Source organism: Nestor notabilis, unplaced genomic scaffold (assembly GCF_000696875.1).
Source record: "Nestor notabilis isolate BGI_N333 unplaced genomic scaffold, ASM69687v1 scaffold18728, whole genome shotgun sequence".
Taxonomy (NCBI): Eukaryota; Metazoa; Chordata; class Aves; order Psittaciformes; family Psittacidae; genus Nestor; species Nestor notabilis.
The window spans coordinates 17,428-41,491 of record NW_009939967.1 but is presented as its reverse complement, the minus strand read 5'-3'; the positions used below and the strand labels follow the sequence as shown (position 1 = coordinate 41,491).

Genomic DNA, 24,064 nt, shown 5'->3' with positions numbered 1-24,064 from the left:
TTCTCTTAAGAAATGCCTAATCACGTCTTCCCAGCCTTGTATTCTTTGTCAGGAATGATATTTTGATATTATAATTGTAGCTTGTTTATTCCATTTCTATAATTTCTTACCATCACTGATATTTTGTCATTTTACATTTTCTGTGATGTCTCCCAACTTCGTATGTTTCACATCTGTAGTCAGCACACCCTTTATTGCATGTCCTAAGTCTTCAACAAAAACATGAATGTTTCTGACCCCAGGAGGATCCCTGCTGAAAAATACCTGGCTCATGCTTTTAGACTGGTGGTGCACCAGTCTTAAGTGTGTGTGCTCTGAGGACAGTTCTCTGAGCAGTTTTGCTCCCACTTTACTGTTCTTTATTCAGCTAGTACTTCTGGTCTCCTTTTGAGACCAATACTAATGACAAGTGACAAAAACTTTGTACAGTTCAAGATACAACATCTGCTTCTTCAAGCCTTTGTGATTTTATCTTTAAAAAAGCAACCCTAAAATTGTTTTAGTGCAATTTGTTTGTAGCAGATCAGTTTGATAGAAACCTGTGTTCTGTTTCTTTCCTCTGTGCTTATTAATAACTTAATTTATGACAGCATTTTTTCTGGATACTCATTCTGACTAGTCTCTAATTCCTTGGCTCATCCTCTTAAAGATATTCTTGAGTTTCTCTTTCCTAGTCGTCTGGAACCTTCCCATTCTCTGAGTTCTTTAAAATACAGCTGGATTAGCTCCCTGACTATCTTAAGTCAGGACTACACATTTCTGAGGCCTGGCTCGTTTAGATGCATGTATCTTACTCAAGTAGTAGTCTGTAGCTTTTTTTGTTGTCTTGCTGTGTTCTTGCCCTTTTCATTGGTGTTAAGCTTAACTAGATGATTTTAAAAAGGCAATAAAGGCAAAATGAAAGGCATTGCATGACTCAACCATTGTGGTAACATCTGCTATAATACTGCAGATCAGTATTGTAAAGAAATACCCAATTTTTTAAAATACCATTATTGCTAATAGTCATTCCAGTTTAGAGGAGTGGTAAAATATTTTTCATCTACTTCAGTCATCTGGTATCGAACACTTGGCTCTTCGAGTTAAGTTGTTTTCTGAATTGATGTTTAATTTCTTCTTACTAGGTATCTGTCTCATAAAAAAAATAAGGATGAAGAGAATTAGTTATAAAGGATAATGACCATGTTACTTTAAATTGATATTTACTCTGCAGTTGGAAAACATCAGACTTTCCCCCACCTCCTTCCACCCAGAAGCAAATGACCAAACTCAGTTAGTGGAAAAACTTGCCCAAATTTAGTAGTGGTTCAGTAAGTCAAATTTGTTTAACTGATCTATAGTCCACCTTAGTGTCTTAAAATTGTGTTTTCCATTCATTGTTATGTCACTGTTTAAACATCTGGTGTTTGCAGAATACTTTTCGGTTTCAGTAGAACTATAGATATATTAGAATTAGGATGAAAATGTTAAGCAGGGTTTTTTCTCTCCCAGTTATAACTGATAGCAGTTATTGGGAAGATGCTAACAAGTATGCAGAAAAACCAAGGCTTTTTGTTGAGGCCCTTTTGCCTTTGCAGTGAGCGTATCAAAAGGTTTCTGATCTCTATAGCCGTGTTTTATTAGAGCAAGAAAATACAACTGCAGGAAAAGACAGATTAAAGTGGAGTATTTGCCAATAACCTCACACCTTTGCAGAGGTGGTCCTTTCTGTCGTTTAGTCTAGTAGTTCTCAGTGGTTTTCTGGTAGGATAAGCTCCACATTATCCCCTCTTGGACCCTAGGAAAATAGTGATCCCCTGCCCCCCGTCATCTGAGGCTTGGCTGCTTCTTGCAGACTGTCACAGGGGTCTTCCGGGTGGCAGCTCTCCATTCGTGTACTTCGTTTCTCTCAGCCTTTCTGTACACAAAGATGCTTGTTCTGCATGTTTCTCGAATTCCGAGTATCCCAAATTATTAATCAACATGGAATAACCTTACCCCTTGTCAGAGGATCCCACTTTATCCAGAGCACAGCTGTTAGTAAGTCAGAAACTGGCTCTCTTCCTCCGAGTTGGCCAGCCGCACCCTTTCTAATAGAACAAAAAATGCAGTACTTGCAGAGTCTGCTGTAAATATGCCAGCCAAACACCACCACCATCTGTCCTAAAGTGTGTACTAGATAATACAATGAATTCTTCACATTTTCTCTCCAGAGGGGAGAGGATAGCTGCAGAGATTTAATAAATCCATAGTTATTAAAAGCTTGAGCTGGCAAGGGAATGGCTTACTGGCCTTTAGGTCAGCCTTATGTGGCGTAAATTCTTCAGCCTTAATCTTGTCTCTCTAAAATGTGCTGAGAAGTGTAATGTTCAAGCCACCTCACTTCCTTTCCTCGCTTTCCCCACTTGTCATACAGGTAAAAATCCATTTCTGCTGTGTATTTTGGAGCTCACTTAATGTTTGCAAAGCCACCTTGACATTACCAGTGTTACATAATTGTGAAATACAATTTACTGTTTAAAGAATTGAGCTTTTCAGACACTGTTGGCAGAAACATTTTATCTTAATCTATGGCCCTTTTTCCTCAGCGCTCCCCAGAATACACCAACTGTCAGTATCTATGCAAGCTCTGCTTAGTTCACATTGAGAACATCCAGGGAGCTCACAAGCATATTAAAGAAAAACGTCATAAGAAAAACATAATGGTAAGTTAACAAATAAAAGTTTCACTGGTTTTGGGTTTTTTTCTTTAAGAAAAAGGGTTGGGTTTTTCTTCTGTTATGTGGTATGTTTTCTTTGGTCATCTTCGTTTAGGTGGAAGTTTGTGTGCTGAGCAGAGATCCGCACATTACTGTTGCTCGTTTTCTGTTTGAGAGGAAGGGTTTGATTCTCTCTTTGTCCAGGCATGTAGGAAAGAACATCTTTGGTCATTGCTTCTGTATTCACGTGTCTGAATAGTGGGCAGTTCATCATACTTTTAGTAACAGAATGCAACTTAACTTAGGTGAGAAACATAGTATTTCTGTTTCTTCCAAAAGTAGTATCATTGGTAGCAAGACCTCCAGAGACTGGAGGTGGGCTGGGGGTGGTGTATTTTCTGGGTTTTTTTTCCTCTTTGTCTGACTTGTGATGTTTTTATCTACATCTTCTCTGTGATGGGTGAGTGGAATGATTAGTATGTCTAGACTAAAAAAAGACACTTAAAGCAGAGAGGGATTCAGTTCCTGAGTCACTCATCATCTCCCTGGGTTTATGTGTGAGTTTGATTTCAAGGAGAGGAACAGTTTCCTTATCAGATACTGTGGTGTTACTGTTTGCTTTGCTTTAAAGAACTGTTACATGCATGAAATCCAGTAAAAGGTGCACAGCTTTTCTTGCCAACCCATTTTTGTAAGTGCTGATGAAGAGCCACAAATTCCCCAGTATTTAGAGGTTTGTGATTCAGATGGTTACAGTTACTTTTCCTACAACATTCCCCAGAATTCTGTCAATTACTCCTGTTTCCATGTATTCACCATACTTCTGTTTGTAGTTAATGCTCTATCATATATATAAGCCATCACTTGGAAAACTCTGAGTATCATAAATCCATTACATCTCAGACAGTAGCATTTCTGTATTATGTTCAGTTATTATTTGTAGAGGATTCTGGTTCTCTTGCTGCTAAGTTCCATAATGGAAAAATATTAATAAAGTGACAACAAACCAGCCTCATCTTTGGTAAAGAAACACTTTGGTATCGTACTTTTTCATCTGGGCATAGAGATAAGGACTGAGGAATGAGGTTTACCACCAAATGGAAATGCTAGAGGGCAGGGAGCGGTTTCAGTTCTTAACACTTGTCTTCAAATAGCTTTGTGTCATGTGCTACATTACAGTGATAAGAGGTATGTAACTGTCTAAATGTTATTTCATAAAATATACCTATTTACAGCTCTAACTGTGAGATACATACGATCGGAGAAGTCTAGCAGCAGCTGTGGCTTCCCCACTCAAGAAGAAACATAAAGCAGTGACATGAAAAAAACCCATAGCCCATCAAAAATGCACATATTCTTTCTTACAGTAAATTTGTTCAAATCAGAACAGAAGAGTTAAGAGACACAGCCTAGAATGAACTAAACATTTTCATGCTACACTATGTTTTCTTAGTGCATAATTATTTTCTGGTTATTATTTATTTCTGTTAACAGTCACCTGTTTAATTTAGTTGATGAATTTGTGAAACAAGTGATTGTTGTATTTACTTCCAGATGACTTGATGCATCTTACATATTTCTTGCTGTTGGATTAGACTGATATCAATTTGATGCACTAAGAATAGCACATTCTGGCACCAGCTGTTTAGGCAGCAGTGAGATCAGCTAGGAAGACTTTTTCTGCCTCTCATCTTTCCTTCGTGTACAGTCCACTCTGAAAATAATCTGTGTGATTCTAGAAAACTTTCTTAGCTCTGTTACTTTCACTGTGGAGGAACAATTACAGCTTTTCATTTCCTTGGATGAATTCTGTTTCAGATCTGTCAGAAAATGTGGTTCAGGAATGTAACATAGCAGATTTCCTCCCCAGTTGCCAGCTGTGAAACAACATGCTCTCTTTTAAACACTGAGCATCTACTGTCTTTTCTGTGAGCCACACTAGTACATTTGCCAGTGAGGCCGGGCAGAGTTCCTACCTTTGAAAGTGTTTGGTCAGGGCACCATGTAGATAGAAGAGCACAGACACCAAACAATACGTTCTAGTATCATACAATAGTATGAGATAACCTTTTTCTCTTAAAATAACAGTTTTTTACTTTTCTCATCCATTTCTTCAGGAAAAACAAGAAGAAAATGAGCTGCGTGCCCTCCCACCTCCCTCTTCTGCACAGTTGGCTGCTCTGAGCTTCACTCTCATTGAAGCAGCAAATGAACAAGGCATATCAGATGATGACTTCCGAATTCGTCAAGACATTGTAAAGGAGATGGAGAAAATTATTCAACAGCCCTTACCAGGTATTCACAGTATTCCCCATTCTCTTTAGGTGAAAATTTTAATTTTTCTTTAGTTACACACAGTTTTTGATACCTTCATCAGTGGTGAATTAATGCATTTTGGGCTATCTTTATATGATACAATATTAATATATACAGGCATTTTTAAACAGACTGGCAGTTGACTTAAAAGGAGCTAACAAACCTACAAAAAAGAGGGAAATATGATTGTGGTTGGTTTTGCTTCTTCCTAGTATGTGTTTAGTCCATCCCTGGCAGTGTTCAAGGCCAGGTTGGACAGAGCCTTGGGCAACATGGTTTAGTGTTGAGACGTCCCTGCCCACGGCAGGAAGGTTGGAACTAGACCTTTAGGTCCTTTCCAACCCTGACTATTCTGTGAATCTATTGAAGCTACTGGTCCTCGTTAAAGTGATGATTTCTGATGAAGTCTGGAGATTTCCAGGACGTGAAATATTTCCTTCTTCCTTGTGTTTAAAGCCTCAGCCACTGAGGATCCCTCAGGCTCTAGTCCAACAAACCTCTCCACCTGTACCTTAATTAGCATTACTTAATACCTGTGGCTGTTACAGTAGAGATTTCCCCCCCACAAATGCATTTAATTAAGCCAGTATAATCAGGAGAGGAAAATGAGAAGGAGTTGGAAATGTATTTTTTTCCTACCCGTTCTTCAGTTGTTTATAGCATCTCTCAGGGCAGATGAAAGTTGCCTAAGGCAATTATATGTGTTTTTTAAAGCAGTGTTTTGTGAAGACAAATCAGGCCTTCCCTATGAGTGATTTTGGTAAGCATATTTTCAGTAGTTAACTGTGGTGTGAAATAGCTGCAGGTACTCATCGGTAACTGTTCATTAGAACAAGTTGTTAAAGTCCACAAGAGCTGTTGTTTAACAGGTAATTCTTCTCATGCATATTTATGATTAATAGTTCCTAAAATGAGATGTACTCTGAGATAAACTATAGCTTCCCAGAGTCTCTTGAATTACCTTAAATAGGTTAAATTATTACATTTCCACAATCACATATCAATATCGTACTTCACCTGCCTTTTCCTTGAGTGCTTTATGTTGATTAAAAATAAGTATAATTAAAAAAGAAAGGTCTTGAGTAGGTTAAATGCTTACTTTGTAAAAATTGTCTGAGTTGTCTTGGTAAGTTAAATGATAGTCTTCCTTCCCCCTCCTACCTATCCAGAAGTACAGTTTGTTACTTCAACAGGGCATGTTGAACATTCAAATCCAATTTATACTGCTGTTGGAAAACAAGATAAATAATGTAACAATAAGATAATCTTTGACATTTGCTGCTTTGCATTGATTTCCCATCATCTCCTGTAGTTAATACACTGGGAGTTTGAGAGCTGGGTTTTGGAGCTATGGTAATGTTGACATTATGTTAACAATGGTTTGTTTTGGCAGTGAATCTGAACAGAAGAAAGTATTAATCTCATTGACAATAAGTTTTCAATCTTTTTATTTCATCTGTATTGAAACTGGGTTGATGTACTTTCTTTTTATTTTAGAAATATCTTCTTTTTTTCCTTTGTTCTGTAAAAATACAGTAGTAAAACATTTTTGTTTGCTGCAGGATGATCTTTAGTTTTAGGAGCTATACTATATATATGCTTAAACATAAGGTGCAACAAGGACAAGTAGGGTGAAGGTTTGCTAATCTGTTTGCTCTATAATATTGCCATATGTGGCCTCTAGTGCTAATTTCTGTTCTGACACACTACTGAGGCTTCACTGATAGACTTTTACATAGATACTCATGAAAGTTACTATGTTGCTGTTACTCAGCTAGCTGATTTGTTTGGATTGATGAGTTGATGTGGAGGAGGAGGAGTAGTGGAGGGGGAGTCTGGAGTAGTAAATGGCAATTTGTTATTCCCCTTTTCAAAGCCCAGCATGTTTTAATGAATGTGTTTTCCTAATAGGAAAAAATTAATTCATGCACAGTGTAGAAACCATGGGATGTTTTGGCATGTTTTTCTCTTGAGCTCACATTAGAGCTATGGAAAAAGTTTTACTACTACAAAAAGCCATTGGAAATAATTGCAATGTCTTACTATTAATTACAATACAGAAACTAATTTTGAGAGGACTAATTTCTAAGTAGTGAAAAATGGAGACAGGTTTGTTTGAAGCTCTGTACGTGTTAAGAGTTATTTGCTCTTTTAAGAATTATTTTGTTGTGGATCTGTTTGAGAGACTTTGGTCAGAATACAAAGGTACTAAGAAAAAACACAAGAAAAACCCTTTTCACCGTGCAGCTGGTTGAACACTGGCTCAAGTTGCATAGAAGGGTTGTGGACTCTTCATCCTTGGAGAGCTTCAAAACCCAGCTAGACACAGTTCTGAGCAACCAGCTATAGGTGACCCTGCTGGAGCAGGGTGTTGGATTTGGAAGGGATTGAGAATACTGTCAGTTTTCAGCTGACATAAAGTATGTCTGAGCCCTAATACATGTTACAGGGAAGTTTTCATCTGCAAAAATCATTAAGTGAGTTAGATTATTGTTTACAGAGTGGAATGATATTTCTTATCATGCTATTATTAAATAGTTATTTTCTAGTTAGTTTAGATCTGTTGTACATCTTTACAGGTAAGGAACTGTATTAACTACAAAACCACTAAATGGATACTATTCTTTTTGACTTGGATTATATCTAAGTTACATTTTATATGCATGTTTGGTAATGAATTATAGGAACTTGCTAATGAAATTAACAGATTGTAGAACATACAGCAAAAATCTTGACAAGTGTACGAGGCAGCAAAGAATTTGATAACTGGCTACTGCTGCAGTGAGATCAAGCTGTAGTTAGCAACAGAAGTTGTCAAATAAAATCCTGCACTGAGATGGCAACAGTGATTACTAGTTTTTATTAATAAAAAAATAAATTTTTATTAAGAACAAACAAAACTAAAGCTGCATTGCAAAACCACTTTAAAACAGCTTGAAATGTTTTACATAATAAATTGCACTATTGAAATTACCCGTTTTCTTGTGATGCTGTTTTATGGAAGTGACTAGTCCTCACAGGAGTGAGAAAGTGCTTCAATATTCATTAATCTGAGAGTATTGCTTTGGAGGGACAGTATCTAAAGCAAGGTATATGTCACCCATTAAAGAATAATTTATTTACTAGCTGCTAAATGATTACATTTCTCTCTTCCAGACTGTTCACTGAGGATGTATGGCTCCTGTTTAACCAGATTTGCTTTTAAGACCAGCGATGTTAACATTGATATCAAATTCCCCCCTAAGGTGTGTAGATATTATCTTCTATTAACTAAGACTGGTTTTTGAATTAAGGCCATCAACATTTATTTCTGCTCCATTGCCTTCATCTCCTCTTGGGGCATATGGTGGTAGATTAGCACAAAGCAGCTAATCTTTGAGTTGGTGTCAGGTGTGCTGTGAATCAAGTGGATAAAGTTTTCTTTGCTTATTAGATAACTTTAATTCTGCTTTTTTGGACAATCTTATGCTTATCCAAAAGCGTAAGATGTTTTATTTTACAGTGGAATTCAAGATGCCTGTTTTGGGTACATACTTACACATAGCTTTTTGAAATGGTACTGCAGTTAGGAAGCAGAACTGAGCCCTTTTTCAAACAATTACTGAGGAGTGTACCATAGCACGTTTTCTTTCACAAAGGCTCAAAGGTGGTCCTAATTTTTAGCCTTTCTTTGAACTGTTTACAAGTTATCTTTGAAACACCAATTGATTTCTGGGGAGAAAAGAAAACACATTTGAAAACTATAACCTTTAAAAACCCCTGGGAAAGCACTGACGTTAAATTCTTTACTGTTGTGTGTTTCTGGTGGCAAATTCAGCAATTTCAATGTCGACATATATGGCACATACTTTGTTTTAACTTTATGGTGTCTGTTAATACAGAACTAGAACAGTAGTATTAAGTAAAAAACCTGTAGGCTAAAAGAAAGCTGGCTCATAGGTTCACTAGTACCTGTTTTCATGGTGCAGACAGATACAGTTACTTTTTCATTAATACGGAGAATAAACATAGTGTTACTAGTTGTGCAACCTAGGTAGTGTTAAAGACAGTGTAAAATCAAATGGGTTAGTCTGAATAATGTAACCTGCTCTAATTTTCTTGTTTTAGATGAGTCAACCAGATGTTCTGATACAGGTGCTTGAAATCTTGAAGAACAGTGGTGAGATTTAGTTACATCTCATTTCTATTTAATTAACAATCCAACTGCTGTTCAGTGGTTCATGCTTAATTTTTCTGTAAGCTTACTTTGGTTGAAAACTAACCCGTTTTTGTGTCTGAGCTGTTGTTTTGAATGTGATTTTCATGAATACCAGTGCTTCTGTGAGAGATAAGAACCTGCAGCAGGAGAATGGCAGCCCAGGTAGTCCAGTTCAGACTGCCAGCATTTATGGTAATAGTGTTAGATGCCAAGTCAAACGTATTTAGTTTTGTAGGAGGAATTCTAAGCAATAAACCCTAAAGCCACTTTCCACTTGCATACGAACATCATTGAGAACTTCTACAAAACTCCTGAAACTTGTAGCCTCCTTGTTGTCTCAGGAAGTCATCTAACCCTGTAATCTGCATATCTTGAACCAGGTGTCACAAGTAGCATTGCATTTTTGATCCTTCAGGAAATTTTGCTGGATCAGATCTGTAAGAGGTTCTCAAACTATTCTAATGGTATGGTCAGACATTCAACCTTGTGGCTTTGAAATGTTGTAAAGACAAAAAGGTTGTAGAAGAGACGCCAGCCCAATTTCCTGACAGGGATTTGCCTTTTTTTCTTTCCCTGCTGGCTGTGTGATACTGGTGGTGTGAATCAAAAGTATCCAGAGAATATTGCTTTCTGGTTAGCTACACAGCACTTAATTTGAGTTGTTCTGTAAAAGCCTGGTATAAATGTAATAGTTTTAAAAACCCAATTGGGAAAACTGTGAAAGACTTTAATACAGAATGGGGTTTTTTCTCCTTGCTTAGCTGTCTACTCAGACGTGGAGTCGGATTTCCATGCCAAAGTTCCTGTTGTCTTTTGCAAAGATGTTAAAAGGTAACGTGTCATTGAAAAGGATTTTTAATGAGATGCCAGTTTCTACTATGTTTGTTCACAGCAGCTGCTTCCCTGCACTCCTGACAAGAAGTATTACTGTCACATTTAGCTAACGTTCCTGTTAAAGGGGAATTGCTCATACATGAAAATACAGTCTAGGAAGAAAGCTTAGCTTTGTTTTTGTGCTTCATAGAGCTCATTAGTTGTAGGAGTCTGAAAATACCAGTTCTACTTTTAGTTAAACAGGGGAAAAGTCGATGGTTTTCAATTAATACTTAACATTTCTGCCAGCAGCTTAATCCAAGGCTTTAAAAACATTTTATAAGATACACATTGCCAGAAAGGACACATCATCTGACAGTCTCTGTAAATTCGTTAGTGGTAGCAACCTCCAAAATGACACATGATTGCTCTGTGGTGTCCACATTGCTTTGACTGGCTGGATGTATGAGACTGAAACTCAGAGGAAGTAAATGCAACAAGCATGGGCATACCTTTTCCTGTGCTTGTAGATCATGCAAATGCTTTGTAAGTACTAAGAGAATAGAAATAATTCATCTGAGAAGTAAACCAAAAGCTTTAGAGACACTGTTTTGTGGACTTACCAACTTTTAATATGCAGCAGGCCGGGAGTATTTGTTTGTTTACTTATTTATTTGGTATGTGGAAGATATACATGGGAGTTTGAGTTGTGTAAGATTGCACAATTAAGTAATGGCAGAACTTAGAGTAAATTCTTAATGCTGTTATTATCCTTTTAGCTGTAATGAACTTCTGAAAGTTCTAGATCCAACTGATGAGTTAATAGTAAAGAAAATGTGATTATATTTTGTAGCTTTTGTTTATAAAGTTCAGGTTCTTGAGTGTCTCAAGGGAGACACTGATGCTTGTTTTTATTACGGTGAATGCGATGCCCCATCTCCCTCCTGCCCCAAGCATTATCTGTATAGACAAGGCAATAACTCTTTTTATGTGTTTTACATTTGTAATTACAGTGGTTTGACATGTAAAGTGAGTGCTAGAAATGATGTGGCTTGCCTTACGACTGACCTGCTGGCTGCACTTGGAAAACTGGAGCCTGTCCTTATTCCCTTGGTTTTGGCTTTCCGCTACTGGGCTAGAGTAAGTTTATAAATGTTGAGGATAATTACATGTGTTTATTGCCTGTTTTTAACTACTGCATACAATGTAATGTATAATACACCATGAATATATTTGTAGAAGAGAACTTCATGTCATTAGTTCACCTCTTACCTTAACAGGCCAGAATGACACTGAATTTGCTTGATTTAGCAAGGTGTTTTCACAAAAATGCCTATTATACAACATGAAAGTAGAAGCAGTAGCAATTGCAAAGAACTATGCAATGTCTAACATATTTAGTACACCTCTCTTGAGTTTCCATAGCATAGGTTACAGCCAGATGTATAGAATTCCCATCTCCATACATGAGATAACACACAGTAACAAAAATGTGATAGTTGAATGAATTTCTTGGTAGGAAGATAAATCACAAAATGGGATGAAACTGAAGAGGATAACATATATAGTATAACTTATGGCACTGTATGAATTGCTGTAAAATTACTATAATATGCATTTTGTCTGTACATGGCCTGACATGACACCTGCAATTTCTGAGATAAAGGATTTTCCGTTTCGCTGTAGTATGTATCTCATTTCTTTAATATTTGTCCTTTTATAATAGATTTTGCATTAAAGTGCTGATACTGCATCAGGAAAATAATGATATACTCTCTTACAGCTCTGTCACATTGACTGTCAGGCTGAAGGTGGGATTCCCTCGTACTCCTTTGCCCTAATGGTAATATTTTTTCTTCAACAAAGAAAACCACGTATTTTACCATCCTATTTGGGCAACTGGGTAAGTGATTTGGTAATACAGTAACCTTATTGTTAAATTGTTGACATTGTTTCTGTGTTCTGCAAGGTCATTAAATGTGCATAATTTGATTGCCTAAGAAATTAGTAAATAAACCCCATTGGTACTTACACAACTCAGTTGATGCCTGATGATTCTGAAAAGGCAGCTGCCTGTGCAATTGTGTCATGCTGTATTCTGGAGAAAAAGCAAATATTTTCTTGTTCAGTTCTCTGAATTTATTTATCTGACATCAGTTACTTTTTAGGGGGGATAAATGTCACAATTGTCAGTGTAACCTTTGGTGAAAACTTTTGGCTGTATGTATTAGAAACAGTCTTGTTTCAGAGCCATGTTGTTGTTGGTAGATCGAAGGCTTTGACTCCAAGAGGCCAGATGACCACCAGCTGAAAGGTGTAGAAGAAGAGGAGTTTGTACGGTGGGAGTACAAACCACCAACAAATGGTGCAGCTAAAAACTCAGTTGGAGCAGAAAGTAAAACTAAAGTTGACCAACAAAAAGGTGGTGGCAAGAAGACAACAAGCTCAGAAGTGGACAACCAAAGTAATGCAAAGGAGAAACATGGCAATGTAAGACGTGGCTTTGTTTCACTGAGAACCATATTCTATCTTACATCCCTATGTTATATCTTTAAACATTAATATTGGGTGGAAACAGGGAAAGAAAACCGGGAATTTTATTTTCTTGTAGTAGTTGAGCATTCTTGTCTGTGTGTTTCAGTCTGTCTTAGCATTCAAAACCCCTCACCAAGTTTCACTTGGGCAACTGTGGTTAGAACTGTTGAAGTTTTACACACTGGAATTCGCTTTGGAGGAATACGTCATCAGCATACGGGTACAGGAGCTCTTAACCAGAGAGAATAAAAACTGGCCTAAGAGGCGAATAGCCATTGAAGGTAGGATAATACTCATTTCTAGTTATGTAGTCATCCTGCATTATCTCCTCTAGCTGCCTAGTACTTAGAAGTCTGTCACAAGAAGTCTTGGATAATCAAGTAAATCAGTAGTTGGAAGATAAAGTGATTTATTTGTTACATATCATCAGTTATTTAGTCTGTTTGAAGCCAAATTTTCTGTTCGGGATTACTTCTTGCAACTCTGGCCCTTGAAAGTCAAAGTTTAAATTTGTCTCACTGTTTTTATCTTTCTGTTCTTGTCTCTGTTTCATTCTTTAAGTTCTTTTTTATTCCTTTTAAATAATTTTTATACTATGAATTTTCAGCACCTCTAGCTGCACTTCCAATAACCACTGTGTATTTCGAGTGCTACCAGCTATTAGTGTATTTCCTCTGACTAATGCAGACTGAGCAGAGAGGTTAGCTCTGATCAGAGTGAACTGGAGCAAACCCATCAAAGTAACACACACACACACAACACCCCACTCCCCCAGCACCCTGCCTTGTCCCTTTCCCTGATGGTAGGATTTCCATACTACCGTGAAATGCAGTGTCATGTTATGGGCTGTGCCTGAGTATCATGCTCTAGGGAAGTGCTTTTTTCCTGGAGGGAGACCTTATGAATTTGATGATAATACGTACCCTGAGTTATATATGTAGGGGCGAGAAAGACAATTATTTTGCCTGTTAGTTCTTTATAACTGAGAGACATCTTTATTTCTGTTCTCCAGCTCAGAAAATACGTAAGCGGTACTTCACAGGGAAAGTCACAGAGCAAAGCACTGGCCTTGGGAATAGAGAAATTGGGTATTTGAGGAAGGTTTAGAAATCATTTAAGGTGATATTTTTATAAAAGCATAAATAATGACTTTTGGACACTTTGTAGAGATGCTGATGAAGTAGCTTTTCTGTAACACAGGTGAGGTGTGATGGAGAGGACAAGGAGAAATAGGTCAAAGAGAATCATAAAGACAGAATGAATTACTATTGAGTCAGGTACAGGAAGAGCAAGAGGGAAAAGTAAGAAGCAGAAAAACAAGGAATGAATTTTTGAGGCTTATATTGAGTAGTGGGTCTTGAGTTAACTCCTGTGGCTTTAATTTCCTCTCCCAATTCTTTTCTTCAACCACTTTTAGCTAGAGAATTTTAAAACTAGAGTAGTGTTTATTCTGCATGTGGGAAACTAAAACCTGTAAGAGGAAAGGACAAGTTATTGAGGAAGAAACAGGAACTAATTTGAAGCAACCGTTTGCATTCTGGTTCTGATACCTGCTGTTGTTGGTCTTTGTGTTGCTTTTGTGTGCTTTATGTGGGGTTTTGTTTTTCATTTTTGCTTTTGACTTTTTTTTTAATGTTAACTTTGTGACTGAAATTATGAAGTAACAGAATCTCAGTTTGATACTATCTTCCCAGGCAAACTTAGAGCAACTATGCAAGTGCTCTTTTTACTTGGAAAACATGTTTGATCTAGAAATCGCTAGGAAGGACTAAGAATGAAACCTGGTGAGATTGGTTCATATAATCCTTATAACCTTAATGTTACTCCTAGAGATATTAATTTCTTAAGGGAAATGCACATCCTTCGGTGAAGGAGAAAAGTTCAGGCAGGCCTACATTTATTTTGCCTTTGTATGTTTGTTTTCATTTCTAGTTTAGATATTGACCATAGTATAATGGTACAATATACCTGTGGTTTTCTTCTTAAATAACACTGTTCAGAATGGTTTATGATAGCCAACCATTCAGAGCCACACATGTGTTGTGTTTTGTATGGAAGGAGTCCAAAAAACCTTGTGGGCCCTATGTTCTCTAAGCATATCCAACTACAAATCTGGATTGTATTAGAAGAATCTCTTTTTAACTGCTCTATCATAACTTAGGTATTTCAGCTGCTTTAGTGAAATGTAGAAATTAAAGATTCCTAATGAAGTTGTTCTTTTTCTTCCTAGATCCTTTTGCACTAAAGAGGAATGTTGCACGAAGTCTAAATAGCCAGATGGTATTCGAGTACATCCTGGAGCGATTTAGGACAGCATATAAATATTTTGCATGTCCACAAAGTAAAGATGGGATTAAATCCAAGCCAGATACCAAGAAAAAAGAAAAAGGGAAAATGAATAATAAGAAATCCCCAAGGCCTGAAGAGCCTGTAGCCAACTGTTGCCTTTCACAAGGGGAAAAAGTTGTAGATAAACAAAATATAGAAAGTGGATGTAACATACCAGAGAATGAACTTGAATGTAATGAAGTGGTAGAAGCTGTAGCCAAAAGATGTACTTCCAAGAACGTGGACTCTTTGCTACTTTCAACATTGGACTCTAGTTACGATGAAGACAAAGAAGAAGCATTGTCACTTATTTCTAATGAATGCTGTGAATTAAAGCAAAAATCACTTGAGAGGGATGATTTAGAAACGTCAGTTTGTGTAAGTGAAGGTGAGCTAAGCCACCACAGTAACTGCAGCGAACATCAGCCCTACGACACAAATTCTAGTAATGAGTTTTCTGATGCTGAAAGTAGACAGAGTTTCGTAACAGAGGCTTCTCAGAAGAGTAAGTGCACTGGCACACCAGCTACCTCGCCCAACTGCAAAGCAATGGTGGAAGCTCACGATCTCAAAGATGAAGTCAGGCTCTCTACAGAAGAAATGCATTACGTGTTTGATAAGTTTATTTTTACTTCAGGAAAGGTAAGCTGTGTATTTAAGCAGTGCTGGTCAGTGGGCCGTTAATTTTAAATGACTAAAAATAAGGGTGGATGGATGACAGGATCCTCCCAGTGATTGTTGCAGTCTCTGTTATGAATGGTATGTCTAACCTTTTTAGAGTACCTGTTATGCAGGACTGGAAAATGCCAAACCTGCATACCATTTGGACTAGATGGTTTGTTACCCCCACCTTGTGCAAAGCTTTCTGATTTACACACACACAGAGTAATCCTAGATTTTGGGTTTTGGTTCTTTTGTGGGGTTTTTTTTCTCTCCTTCTCCTTCCTCTCCTCGTTTCTTGTAGACTTTCCAGGTGCTCCTATGCACTGTAAGAACTAAATGCAGCCTGTTAAAAGGTGGTGTTCTGTTCTTTATAGATGCTGCTGCTGTTGTTCGTATGTTAAATGTTCTTGGTTGCATGACTTACATGGCAATGTTAGGGCTGTTGAGCTATCTTAAAACTGTGTTTATGCACCTTTTTTCTTCTCTCCCTCTCTCCCTCTCCCCCCCAAGCCACCAACTATAGTATGCAGCATCTGCAAACGGGATGGACATTCCAAAAATGACTGCCCAGAGGATTTCAAGAAAATTGATCTAAAACCACTACCACCAATGACAGACAGATTTCGGGAAATACTTGATATAGTCTGTAAAAGATGTTTTGGTAAGTTGGAAAAGTGCGTGTAGTCCACTGTAACCTCTGATCTATAATCTGGAAATAATGAGAGCTGGTGGGTTAAATTCCTTGTTCTAGTAAATTCAGTGCGAAGAAGCTCTGCCAGATACTCTAAGCTACAAATTGATCTGTATTTTTATTTCCATATGATCTATGGTTGTGATATCAAATTCTTATAACAGGTTGGAGAAACTGATACCATGCAGGAGTTTTCACTGAGTTTGTAAAAGGTTACTTGTGTTCTGAGGGATTAGGCTCTGGGCAAAACTGGGTTTTGTGTTTGCCAAATTCTATGGCTTCTTTTGGAAAAAGCCGTTTTTGGGTGCTGTGGTGGGTTCACCTTGGCTGGGGACAAGGTGCCCACTAAGCCTCTCAGTGTTTGAATAACTGCAGAAGAAATCAGATGTCTGAAATAAAGTCCTGACAACTCTAGTGATACAAAAAAACACCCCCCACATATTCAAGGAGAGTAAATATAACAAAGAAAAGAGGAAGGTAACCAAGACTTTTCAGTAGCTGAAAAAGATTTTTGAGGAAGCCGAATGTCACATCTGACTCTGTTTTAACTTGTTTTTACTTAGATGAGTTATCCCCTCCTTTATCTGAGCAACAAAACAGAGAACAAATTCTGGCAAGTCTGGAAAGATTTATTCGAAAAGAGTATAATGGTATGTAACATAAGTAGAGATTCTTGATAATGCTTTCTTTATTGATGTTGTTCGGAGCATGAAGATGTAATTTGTCTCCTTATTGCTCATTTTCCTTGCTTAAAGCAGTGGCATCTGTTTTCCCTCTGTATACAAAGCTGATTTGAAGACTCCTAAACTGAATATCCCTCAATGCTATTCGATGCAAGTACCCCTAGAGTGGAGGAACTGCTGCAAGAATAATAATGCAGATACAGGACTATTGCAGTCAGGACAAAAGAAAGCTTAAATAGGCCCTGGCCAGTTGTGTTTAGTGTTATTTGGGTTGTGGGCCAAGTATTTTTGTTGCCTAGTCACCAGTGTTAAGTATCTTTTCTTCCCTGTGAGGGGTCTGAGGCGCTGGCACAGGGTGCCCAGAGAAGCTGTGGCTGCCCCATCCCTGGCAGTGTTCAAGGTCAAATTGGACACAGGGGCTTGGAGCAACCTGCTCTAGTGGAAGGTGTCCCTGCCCGTGGCAGGGGTTGGAACTGGATGAGCTTTAAGGTCCCTTCCAACCCAAACCATCCTGTGATCCTAGAAATCTTAACTGTCATCTTCACATCGCTTTTATAAATTAGGTGAAAGTACCTTCCTATAATGATAGAGTTCAAGGCGAAGTGAATTCTTTTGTAGGTGTTGAAAAACAGTGCTAGAGCCAGGTACCAAACCCAGGTCTCCTGAATTCCATCCAGTCCATTGCTTTGCACAGAAGGCTGTCCGTTCTGCTGTAGCTGGCCTCTGATCAAGGAGCTGTGAACTGGCTTCCATCCACCCGCTGTGCCCTCCATTTACTGGCAGCAGCTGAAGATTGAGACCTGTTACAGAACCTTGAAGGTCTTAAGATTTCCAATTCTGTTAAAGATTAGAAAAAAGCTGTTGAATAGGTGTTAAATATATTTTTCTAGCATCGATTTCAGCTGAATAGATAAAAGTATTCTTCTCAATTAAGTTGTTTCCTCTCAGTTACAGAATTTCACTTTACAAGAAGGAAAATACGTTATAATATTGTCTTCCAACAAAAATGTAAACAATTGGGAATGTTCTGTAAGGTATATTAATCTTACTTCTTGTATCTTCTTGAACAGTATGTTATGGTTACAGAAACTTACTGGTTGACCAAATTTACCTAGTAAAATATGCAACCTAGGTAAAGTGTGAGTGGAACCCTAAGTACTTTTTTGGAGTACTTTAAGAATAGCTCTGTCTTACCTGTGGGTAAGGCTGTAGTGGTGACTGGGTTTGCACATTATTGTGATTTCTTTAAAACAGGAAAGTGCAGTCACATGCTATGAAACATTGCATCACATTTGGAGATGCCATTTAATGGCTGTAGGAACTCTGTAACGTATCTCACTCATAAGAGTTACATGGACTTTATCCTGCCTTACTTTCTATGAATAATTTTTCAAATACTGCTCTTCCTCCTTTATCAGAGGTGAAGTGTTAGAAGTGACATTGTAAGTTCTCTCTTAAACTCATTTTTTATGGGCACCCACACATTTCAGTTAAGCAATATTCTATAGTAAGTACTTAACTATTCAACTGTGAAAGAATTTGTCTTTTTTTGGTCTATTCTTTCGATCAGACAAAGCCAGACTTTGCTTGTTTGGCTCTTCAAAGAATGGATTTGGGTTTCGGGACAGCGATCTGGATATTTGCATGACATTGGAAGGCCATGAAAATGCAGAGGTGAGACTTTTGAGATTGATAAAATGTACTATTTTAAATCCAAGAATTCTTAAAGATTTTTTTGAATTCAGTTGAGATTTCTGTACACAGAAGAGGTCGGATTTTGCTAGTGGCACATTTGCTTGTTGCTCTCTGCACAACTGAACAAGATACAGCATATTTTACTTTTAATGCCCTACAGACACACTTTCAGTGTACTGTAGATGTCCACACAGAGAATACGAGTCAACAGTTTACATAAATTCCTGTGCTGGCTTATTGCTTACTTCTTTTTGTGCATAGTCTTTTCCTCTATGAAATGTGTTTTTGATAGTAAATGTCCTTGTTGGGAGAAGATCCATGTTTCAATGTCTGAAGCTGTCATATTTGTTTTTCCTAGAAATTAAATTGTAAAGAGATAATAGAAGGTTTGGCAAAAGTTCTTAAGAAGCATCCAGGTAGGTGTTTTAAAGTGTTACTTGTTTTGTATTTGCATTTACTATATTTGTAGTTAATAGAAATGTTTTATGTACTAAAGTGTTGCTTCCCCAGGTTTGAGAAACATCTTGCCTATAACAACAGCCAAAGTGCCTATAGTAAAATTTGAACATAGACGAAGTGGCTTAGAAGGAGACATCAGTTTATACAATACACTGGTAAGCACCTATTTGTGTTTGCTTTTGTGTCCAAAGAAAGCTTTTTAATTCATTGTAACTTGTTCAAATAATAATTTGAGGGAATAGTTTTGAAACCAGAATTAAAATGCTTTTGTTTTCTTCTCCTACATGGTTTAAATTGAGTGGCCCACACCCTCAGCCCAACCCAAGTAGCTGTATAACCTGGTGCAGAGCAGCACCACACAAAGCATTTTTGTGAATGCTTTTTACAAGCTCTTAGTGCTGTATTCAGTGTGGCCTTTCTGCCCTCATGAATATCGGTACATCTCAACCCAGCCTACATGTAGCACAATGAAATTGCACAATTCCTTACATAATGGGCTCACATTTACCTGTGAAGAAACAATTTGTGGAACTTGTTCCAGTGTGAGTCATCTTACAGACTTCTTTGCTGGTGTTTTCCAAGGTTCCTATTGTTGTTACTGCATTAATACTGCAGTGATTATACCTTTCAGTTATATTTGTGCAGGAAATATTGCATGCATTTTAAGGAATATTGTTGTGATTTTTTTGCCCCCAATTGCATTATGCAGCTCCTATGCTTGAAGTGCAGACTGTGCTGTAATTATCATAATTGACATTGAAACTCTTGTTTGATTTCCTTCCTTTTCTCCCCAGGCGCAGCATAATACAAGAATGCTGGCTACATATGCAGCTATTGATCCTAGAGTGCAATATCTGGGCTATACAATGAAAGTTTTTGCAAAGGTAATATAAAAAGAAGGTACTTATTTGTATAATTCAGTGTTTTCTGACACAGCCACCGAGTTTGTCTTTTGCTAATACAAACTGGAAAGGAGATGGCAGAATGTTATTAACATGAAGTGCACTTTCCTAAGCTCGCTGTGCTCCATCTGACTGTGTGTGTCAGAATCAGCTTCTTTAGTCCTGGTATCCTCTCTGTCTGTTGCAAGATTTCTGTCTAAGAGGAAGCTGATGAAAGGAAAACTTTCATCTTTAAAAGTTCCAAACCAGCTACAATGCAAAAGAAATCCAACCCCATCCCAAACAAAACTGGGAAAAAATGGTAACTGAGAGATGCAGGAGCATGTGGCTGTGCATGGGCTTCCCAAATTTCCATATCTAGAACCAGTCCAGAGATTATTGCAGTTTTCTTTTGGTGTACTTGCCTTGTTTTTCTTACTGTGCAAGTCAGATGTAGGTATGGGTTGATGAATGAATGCCTAAATCTCTGCTTGGTGTGTCTGGGGCATGCATTTGACTTTAAGAGTTTGGAAATACCGAATCTTCTGCATCTGTTTCTTTATTATGATACTCTAACAAAGTGTTATACTATACAGCCTTTGATAATTCAAACGTGGTGTTTCTTTTTATTCAAGCTGCACTCCCCAAGCACATCCAGAGAAAGCTTAGTGGAACAGGGGCAAATAAAGAATGGGTTACAGAGATTACATCATGCTGCCAGATGTTAATGTAATAAAATATATCAAGAGGAATAAGATAACTTTGTTCCAGAATGACATGGACATGTTCACTAAGCTGTCACCAAGACTACAAATGATATTTTTCTTGGTGTGGTTACAGTAATGCAGAATATTGCCATGTCTCTTCCGTGTCCAGATTAAAAAGGCCTTGTGTTGCAATACTTTTGTTTTCTTGGTAGTACTGCATACTGCTGTATACATTCTAAAAATCTTACTATAAAGACCAAGTTTCCAAGTTGTGGGACGTATACACTTGTATGTATGTGTATGGAGGTGATTTCATAACTGTACAAACACTCTGTGTTCAAGCAAAATGCTTCCTCCTCTGCTTGCGTTGGCAGAAAAACCAGGAACAGCTGTTACTGCTGCTGCTGCTGTGAAAATAATGTGTGAATCTCTGTTTTTTCCAGACGTAGAAGGTTAAAAATGCGGTGTTTGTTATGACCCATGCTTGAAGCAAAGGGTAGCTTAGAAGCAGGTGCTGTGGAAAGGTTATACTGTAATAAGATTTTCAAGTGTGGCAAGGTGATTCACTGACGTTTGTGTGGGCTAGACCATGATTTAATTAGGTATGTGTATGTATGCTAGCAAAATGCAAAGTATTGCCAAGCTGCTGGTACAACATGGAAAAACTTGCCTATTAATTCATTCTTTTTAAAAGGGGAGAGAACCAAAGCAATAAGGAATCATAGAAGCATCTCTAGTAACATGAAACATGAGTTTAGGAAGATAAGATTTTACAGTACTGAAATGGCATCAGATGTGGAGGTTTGGTGGGATTTCTGTTTTGGGGAATTTGATTTGTTGTTTTCAATTTGGCACATAATAAACTGAAAGAAAACTTTGGCTATGAGCAGCTTTTCTGGTTTTCTGTTAGTCAGATTGTGCTGTGGATGTGCCAGATGGCACTTGAGTCGAGGGGTATTTATTTTTCAGGCTTCACAAACCAATTTTTAGTGAGGAGATGAATGTATTTTCTGTTGCTGGTGGGGTTGCTGGTTGCTCTCTGACATAGTTGTTAGTCTTGAATAATAAACTGTAAATTCAGCAGTTTTACAATGTGTTTTACAACGTATTTCTCCAGCGCTGCGATATTGGTGACGCATCCCGTGGCAGTCTGTCTTCATATGCCTATATCCTTATGGTTTTGTACTTTCTACAGCAGAGAAATCCACCAGTTATTCCAGTTCTTCAGGAGGTAGGTTTCCAGAAAAAGAGGCTATGAAAATAGATGCACTGTTTTTTCAAGGCAAATGTGAGAGGTGCTTTTAGCATCAGGGGGATGAATGAAATATGGGGCCCTTCTGCATTAGCAGGTTCCTAACTCCCACTTGGTTTTACTGGTTAAAACATACCAAGAAAATTAGAACAAAATGGGGAATCTGTTGGACTCGAGGTTCTGCTGTTACATTTACTTTAGGATTTTGGTCTTATGATGGTATTTATATGCTGAACAGGATAGAAAAAAATTGACAGGTGGTGTGGAGAGAGGGAGTTGTAATTATGAGGCTGCACCAGATGCTCTTGAGATGCGAGTACAGCTCTTCCACTGTTTATTGTCAGAAGCGATTATTGCTCAGCACCTTATCTGTAAGAGAAAAAGTTTATTTTATGATTTGATGAGGGGAAAAAAAAGATAACTAATGCATTGGTACAACTTTAAAGATACTATTTCACATGTGCCAGGAAACTTTATTAAGAAAATAACATTCTGTACCTCCACTGCATGGGTGGGGAGAATATAATTAGTCAGCTATCTGCTTCTTCCTGGATACTCTCAGGAACTCCCAAGCGCTTCTTAAAATAACCCTTTTCTGACTTCGTTGTTGCCTGCATGCAAGAGGAAAATTGGCTCAAGCACTGAAGTAAAGACTCAGGCTTTATTGCTAATACTTAAGTAGTGGATGGGGGCTGTTATTTTATTGCTACCCTGAGAGTGCATTTAAATAACAGTGGAATTTCCCCTTGGCTTTGCTAAAGTCAGAAAGTAATAAGAGTCATATAAAGTCTCCTTAGAGATTTTGTGGGCAAAGAGGGATGTTGGAATCTTGATGAGGTATTTTCAATCATGTTTTCTGATTTGCAGAGAACAAGCAAAAATAAAATAGCAAATACTTTGAGAGTGTTATAGCAATAATGCAAAAAGACATTCAGACTTCTTGCCAGTGGGAAGTTCTGCCTTTATGAAAAGTAATTGTTAAAATGAAGAGATTCATATTTTCATCCTACTGCTTAGCAGCAAAACTGCAAGTCTTCTATGGTGACTTTTGTGATAATTGTGTCCTTCTCTATTTTGGCAGATATTTGATGGAAAACAGATTCCACAAAGAATGGTGGATGGATGGAATGCCTTTTTCTTTGATGACATGGAAGAATTGGTAATACTCTAATTTCAGAAAAGTCACTAAAAGCTTGGTTTTATGGGAAAGTAATACATTTCTAAGAGAGTTATGTACGAAAGAGTTAAAGTTCAATATCCATAGTATTACAACTTCCCAAATGAATCCTGTTTTGCTGAAATGAGTGTCTGCTTTTTCTTCGTTTCTTTTAAATCATTTCTACATAACATAAATCAGAAAAAATACTTTTTACTCTAATAAACAGTCCAGGATTGAGGTAGTGTTAACTGTATTGATTTAACCTTATTTTACCAAGTGAAACTGTTCACAGTAGACAACCTCACAATCAGTAGTTCAGGAGAAGTAGCTCAGTAGCTGTAGCTGGATAAATTGTGTTTTCAATTGCCTGCAGAAGAAGCGTCTGCCTGCTCTTGGGAAGAACACTGAATCACTTGGAGAACTCTGGTTAGGCTTGCTGCGGTTCTACACTGAAGAATTTGACTTCAAGGAATATGTGATCAGCATCCGGCAGAAGAAGCTGTTAACTACGTTTGAGAAACAGTGGACATCCAAATGTATTGCTATCGAAGGTACTCACCTGCTGAATTTGTGTTCCATTAATGAGGGAGTGATGAATGCTGTCACTTGAGGACCTGTTCTCCTTGTTGCGCGGGATCCTTATGTGAGGAAACTACCATTGGTGTTTAACAAAAGCATTGTTTGCAATTCCTACAGTTTACAAAATGAGATTAGACTGCTAATTGCTACTCTGCCTCAGGAAACTGCTCTTTATGATGGTTAGTCACATTTTTAAAACACTCAGCATTGCTTTGCTATCATCTGCTCTGTAAGGGCATTGAAAATGGAATTATCTGTGTTACAAGAAAAGCTTTTTGTTGCAGTATATATTTTACAACTCTGATTTGTTTCATTCCCTTCTTTACACAGATCCTTTTGACTTGAATCATAATCTTGGTGCTGGAGTCTCCAGGAAAAGTAAGCTATTTATCTCTGCTACTGATTGATTTCTAATGTGTTGCGTCTT

The 24,064-nt window shown here is 37.7% G+C and overlaps 1 protein-coding gene across 1 annotated transcript in view; it reads left to right on the top strand.

The window, feature by feature from the left end:
• The window catches only part of ZCCHC11 (zinc finger, CCHC domain containing 11), a 39,819-nt gene that overhangs the window by 3,557 nt on the left and 12,198 nt on the right, over nt 1–24,064 (top strand). Inside the window, exons 3-22 of the mRNA XM_010020126.1 lie at nt 2,568–2,684; nt 4,796–4,973; nt 8,151–8,239; nt 9,102–9,153; nt 9,954–10,023; nt 11,019–11,145; nt 11,789–11,908; nt 12,274–12,495; nt 12,647–12,821; nt 14,771–15,510; nt 16,042–16,192; nt 16,786–16,872; nt 18,476–18,579; nt 18,959–19,016; nt 19,111–19,214; nt 19,854–19,943; nt 21,765–21,878; nt 22,981–23,058; nt 23,432–23,609; nt 23,968–24,015. Coding sequence (XP_010018428.1) covers nt 2,568–2,684; nt 4,796–4,973; nt 8,151–8,239; nt 9,102–9,153; nt 9,954–10,023; nt 11,019–11,145; nt 11,789–11,908; nt 12,274–12,495; nt 12,647–12,821; nt 14,771–15,510; nt 16,042–16,192; nt 16,786–16,872; nt 18,476–18,579; nt 18,959–19,016; nt 19,111–19,214; nt 19,854–19,943; nt 21,765–21,878; nt 22,981–23,058; nt 23,432–23,609; nt 23,968–24,015 — 2,902 coding nt within the window. The remainder of the gene's footprint in view (nt 1–2,567; nt 2,685–4,795; nt 4,974–8,150; nt 8,240–9,101; nt 9,154–9,953; nt 10,024–11,018; nt 11,146–11,788; nt 11,909–12,273; nt 12,496–12,646; nt 12,822–14,770; nt 15,511–16,041; nt 16,193–16,785; nt 16,873–18,475; nt 18,580–18,958; nt 19,017–19,110; nt 19,215–19,853; nt 19,944–21,764; nt 21,879–22,980; nt 23,059–23,431; nt 23,610–23,967; nt 24,016–24,064) is intronic.